This window comes from Pogonomyrmex barbatus, unplaced genomic scaffold (genome assembly GCF_055798465.1).
Source record: "Pogonomyrmex barbatus isolate J1 unplaced genomic scaffold, ASM5579846v1 scaffold1, whole genome shotgun sequence".
NCBI lineage: Eukaryota > Metazoa > Arthropoda > Insecta > Hymenoptera > Formicidae > Pogonomyrmex > Pogonomyrmex barbatus.
This window is the reverse complement of record NW_028297098.1, coordinates 14,066,309-14,071,434: the sequence shown is the minus strand read 5'-3', so window position 1 is coordinate 14,071,434 and position 5,126 is coordinate 14,066,309. Positions and strand designations below refer to the sequence as shown.

The 5,126-nt window shown below is 58.4% G+C and overlaps 1 protein-coding gene across 2 annotated transcripts in view; it reads right to left on the bottom strand.

Annotated features, from left to right (window-relative positions):
* The window catches only part of LOC105424226 (uncharacterized), an 82,780-nt gene extending 78,138 nt beyond the window's left edge, over nucleotides 1-4,642 (bottom strand). For both annotated transcript variants that reach the window (XM_089080207.1, XM_089080210.1), the window contains exon 1: nucleotides 965-4,642. In XM_089080207.1, the coding sequence (XP_088936333.1) occupies nucleotides 965-3,011 (2,047 nt within the window). In that variant the 5' untranslated portion in view covers nucleotides 3,012-4,642. The remainder of the gene's footprint in view (nucleotides 1-964) is intronic.
* Between the last annotated feature and the right edge of the window lie 484 nt (nucleotides 4,643-5,126).

Below are 5,126 nucleotides of genomic sequence, written 5' to 3'. Positions count from 1 at the left end.
CGATCTGTCAAGCAGGTGCAATTTACAGAATTATTTTTAAGATAGCTTTAAATCGCTTAGATATACGTGCGTGTGTGAGTGATGTGGTCAGGTCTTTATAATTATCTTATAGGATCGGTTCTAAGAATTTTTAGCTTTTCCCGAAAGTGTTTGACTCTTTTATTATTTGTGCCTTACAATTTCTCGCGTCATTCATTAAAGTCACTGAACGAAGATATATTTATATTTTTGTTATGTTATTCTTTTTTATCTCTTTTAGTTTAGTTATTTAAATCTCTATTTAGTATTTAAAAATTTATCTCTATTTGTTTAATATTTAAATTAGATAAAAGATAAGAAGGACGGATAAGGTTAAACATCACAGATCTTTCTTATGACCAACTCGTTTTTAAAAGCCAATTTAAGTCTGTTCTGCCGAAGAGATACGAGAGTGTGATATTAAATACTCAGTTTAGTTGGAAACCTAAAGAGTGGCTCTCAGAAGGCGTAAGGACGATTTTAAAGAGCCACGAAATACTGGTGAACGTCACGGCGTGGAGCATTGGTATTCGAGGTATCTCGCGATCATCGATCGGGGATCGATGTCAAGGATGTGCAGGACGAGAACACAGGCGAGCAGCGAGACACGTGTGTGAAGCGTGAGACACAAACGTGTTCGTGATGTTGACAGGTGTTCGTATACACTACGTGTGCGAGAGACTCACACGACGATGACGACGATGACGACGACAACGACGATGATGACAACGATGACGACGACAACATTCGGTCCGAAGAAACCGAATGTTATATTGTTTTCTTGTAAAAATAGATAAACACACGAAAAGTGTATGGGTGAGAATTTCGGCTGAGTGTTTCGATTCGAGTGGTTCGTGGGGTGGGGAGGGGGGGGAAGGAGTTTTGTATATACGTGGTGAATTGGGGGGAGGGGTGGGGGTGTCTCTCTGACGCGTGGACGACTAACCTGCTAGCCGTAAGGCCGACATTCTCTGAAACTCGGGCTCCTGCAGCCACTTCCACATCCGCCGGAAGGTCTCACGGCCGCTCTTGAGCTTGGACCAGGGTTTCGGGTTGCGCAGCAGATCGCTAAGGGTACCTTGGCTGCGACACAACACCCGCTGCGCGAAGATCGCCTGCGGTATGCTGTACCTCTTGAGCTCGGCGCTGATACGCTGCGCGAGTTCCTTCGTGTTGATCTCCTCGACCTCGCCGGCGCCGCCGTTGCCCGTCGCCGACACCGTCTTCATCACCACCGATGTGTGTTGCACGTGCTGCGTGTGCGATATCGTCTGCTGCTGCGGCATCGACTGCTGCTGCTGCTGCTGCTGCTGTTGCTGCTGCTGTTGCTGCTGCTGTTGTTGCTGCTGCTGTTGCTGCTGCTGCTGTTGTAGCTGCGTCTGCATGGTTGGTGGCGGCGATGCCGCGCTCGGTACCGAATGCGTGCCGGGCGGGGAATGATGCGATGGCGCGAAACTCGCCGTGGCCGAGACGGCCGGCGGCGAAGACGGGCTAAGTGCCGCCGGACTTTGTTGTAAACGCGGCAAAAAAGCCGGATCATAATGCGGACTCGCGGACGACTTGTGCGGCGAGTTGAGGCCGCTTTGGCTGTACGCGCTCTGCGGTGAGAGCGGACTCGGTTGCAATCCCGCGCCCGGCGACGGGTAATTGTGCGGCGGCGACATGCCCATCGTAGGTAGCTTGTCGTACGCGTACGGCGAACCGCCCATACCGAGGCCGATGTTACCCAGGCCGTTGTTCTGCATTACGGCGAAACTACCGGTGACGCCGCCGGCCGCGTGACCGCCATAAACGAACTTGTCGCTCATAGTAGAGATTGGCGGTAACGGCTGCAGCGGCGTCAGCGTGGCGTACGACGAGCCCGGACTGAAACCGGGCGGCGACATCCTCTCGGCCACCGAGGTCAGTGTCTGATACGTCGGCTCCGGCTGCATCGCCCTGAAGTCCGTCGCGTCGATCATGCTCGCGACCGACACGCTGATCCCCGACGTAGGCGTTAGCTTGCCCGGACTGAGGAGCTCCGAGTCGTCGGCGTCGCGCGAGTCCACGTCCACGTCCTGAGGCGGCACGATCACCGACAGGGACTCCCGCGCGCTCTGCCTGCCACCGCCGCCACTACTACTACTACCACCACTGCCACTACCGCCGCCGCCGCCGCCGCCGCCACTGCCGCCGCTGCCGTTACCACCGTTGCCGTTGCCGTTGCCGTTGCCGTTGCCGCCACCGACGGCGCGTCCGCCGCCGCCGCCGCCGCTGCCTCCGCCACCGTCACCGTTACCTCCGATTCCGCCGCTGCCGTCGCCGGCACCGCCGCCGCCGCCGCCGCCGCCACCACTATCACCGCCACCACCACCGCCGACGCTCGGCGGATCCTGGGACGACGACAGATCCTCCGCGGCGGCGAGGTCTCGCTCCTCCTTGACGCCGAGCGCGCCAGCCGCGAGCAGTTCCAGCGGTAGGCTCGCGCACGCGATGTCGGGGCTTTGAGAGGCCGACGAAGACATACCCTCGACGCTACCTCCTCCGTTGCCACCACCACCACCGCCGCCGCCACCACCACCACCCCCGTTACCACTGCCACTGCCGCCGCCGCCGCCGCCGCCTCCACCTCCGCTGCTCCTACCAACCCCCGTTTCGTGCGCGACCTCGTGCTGATGCTGCTGCTGTTGATGATGGTGGTGATGGTGGTGGTGGCTGTGATGGTGATGATGATGGTGGTGGTGGTTGTGATGCCTACCCCCACCGACCACGCTGCCCCTACTACCACCCCCACCTCCGCTACCGCTTCCTCCTCCTCCTCCTCCTCCTCCTCCTCCTCCTCCTCCTCCTCCTCCTCCTCCTCCTCCTCCTCCTCCTCCTCCTCCGCCACAGTTCCCATTCGAGCCGCCCCCACCGCCCCGGCCATGCGTAGACACCGCCGCCGGGGAATCGACCGAGTCCAGTAATTGCTCGCTATGCGATTGATGATCGCCTATGTCCCCTATACCTTCCATTTACGCACATCTAGTTCGGTAGTGGGCGCACTGCCACTCGCTCCTTCGCTGTCGTTACGCCGCCAACGACGACACTCCGCCGGACCGCGTGCCGCACAAGATCGCACCGCACCGCAACGCAACGCAACGCAACACCACCACGCGCGCGCGCGCGCGCGCGTGCAAGTATCTTCTTTCCGCGCAAGTATTTTTATTCGCGATCGCGACGAGTCCTCGCCCCTCTCTCTCTCTGTTTTCTCTTTCTCCGTTCACCGTGATGAATCGCCGCTTTTTTGTAAAGGGTTGCTACTCGGTTCTCGTTGATCACTGATCTCGTTGATCTCTGATCACTGATTACCGCACGATCGCGAAACGACGACGTATACGACCCTCTCGGCGACTACCCCGGGAATATAGCGCGTAAACGGACGATGACGACGACGCTGATGCTGAGGCTCTACCGTCACGTCGGAACGGCATAAGGAGCACCCGGTGGTAACGCAACGACCACCGTGCGCCCATGACACCGCGCGAGTGCGGAGCGAGTGAGAGCGCACGCTCTCTGCGCTCGCGCGCCCGAGTGCGAGCGCACCCGGCACCGGCTCTTCCCGGTGGAAGAGACGAGGAGAGAAAGAGAATGAGGACGAGAGAGAGAGCGAGAGAGAGAGAGAGAGAGAGAGAGAAAGAAAGAAAGAGAGAGAGAGAGAGAGAAAGAGAGCCGCAGGCGGACCCAGAATACAAGACGAAGCGGCGAGAAGGGGGGTTGATTTCACTCCACTCTGTCCCGCACCGCCGTCTCTGTTCCGTCTCGTTCTCTATCGGCGACTTAGTCCGCTCCGCCCCCTTCCCCTAACGGTCCCTACCCCGGGTGTTCCGAGTCACACTACCGGCACCATTGCCACCTGGTCTCTACTCTACTCCGTTACCCTACTACTACTACTACTACTACCACTATGTCACTATCGTTATTCCGCTCGCGCGCTTCTTCGTGTCGCGTGCCGCGAGTTTCTCTCCTGGTCCAGGTGCGATCGCGTTTCTGTCCTCCACTTCCTCCTCCTCCTCCTCCTCCTACCCCCGTCCCCGCCACGTGACAGTTTGTTCCTTCGTTCGTTCGTTCGTTCACGGAGGGGAGTTGTTCGTTTACACACCACTACTACCACCACTACCACCACTGTCACTATCACTACACCAGCACACCGTCAACGGAGCCGTTACAATCGTGTGCGTACCTGCGCAGTGATCCCGTTCGCGCCTTTTCTCCCCCCGATCGACGAGGGTCCACGTCCACGTGAAGGAGATCCGAAGAACGGTACCGGAACGGCAGAGAAACCCGCTGTTTTAACCTCACGACGATTCGTGCGCGATTAGAAGTTCCCGGACAATCGCCTGAAGATAGCTCGCGATCGCGCGATCGACGTATCCGATCGTCTTTTCGTTCCCCTCTCGCTCGGCTCGATGACGTTGCGAGGGTGCGACGATGATAACTTCGTACGTACGGAGCGTTAAGTGACAGAAGCGACCCCTTGCCGGTCACATTCGCCGGCTAAGCCACCACCATCAACGGCGCGCCACTAGGGGTGTGTGGGTAACACGGATACCCACCGCCCACCACCACCGCTGCCGCCGCCGCCGCCGCCGCCACCGTCACGACGACGACGACGACCACTACCACCACCACCACCACCGCCACAACCACCAGCAACTCCAACTACGACGCTGCCGCCGCCGCCGACGTCGCCGCCGCTGGCGTCAGTCAGCTTTCTATCGATTTTCCGATACCTCGTGACCAACGTAGCTCGATGCGCGCGGCTCGATACTTCGAGCATAAACATCGACTCGCGTCACCCACGACACCCGCCACCGCGTCCCGCTCGACCTCGACCCAGCGATGTGCAGCCGCTGATGAGGGGCTACTATGGATTCGACGCGATTCGACTCGATTCGATTCGCGATCGTCGTCTGTCTTTTCGGTGGAGTACACTCGTAGTAGTACACACCGCGAGAAATCGTTCTCGTCCCTCGAGAAGAAGTCGTCCTTTCTCCGAGCTCTTTAGCGAGGCGATGCGCTCCGGAAAGATCTCCCGCGAGATCAATACACAAGCACGGCACTTTGCCGCAGTCCTCTTTGCGATCTCT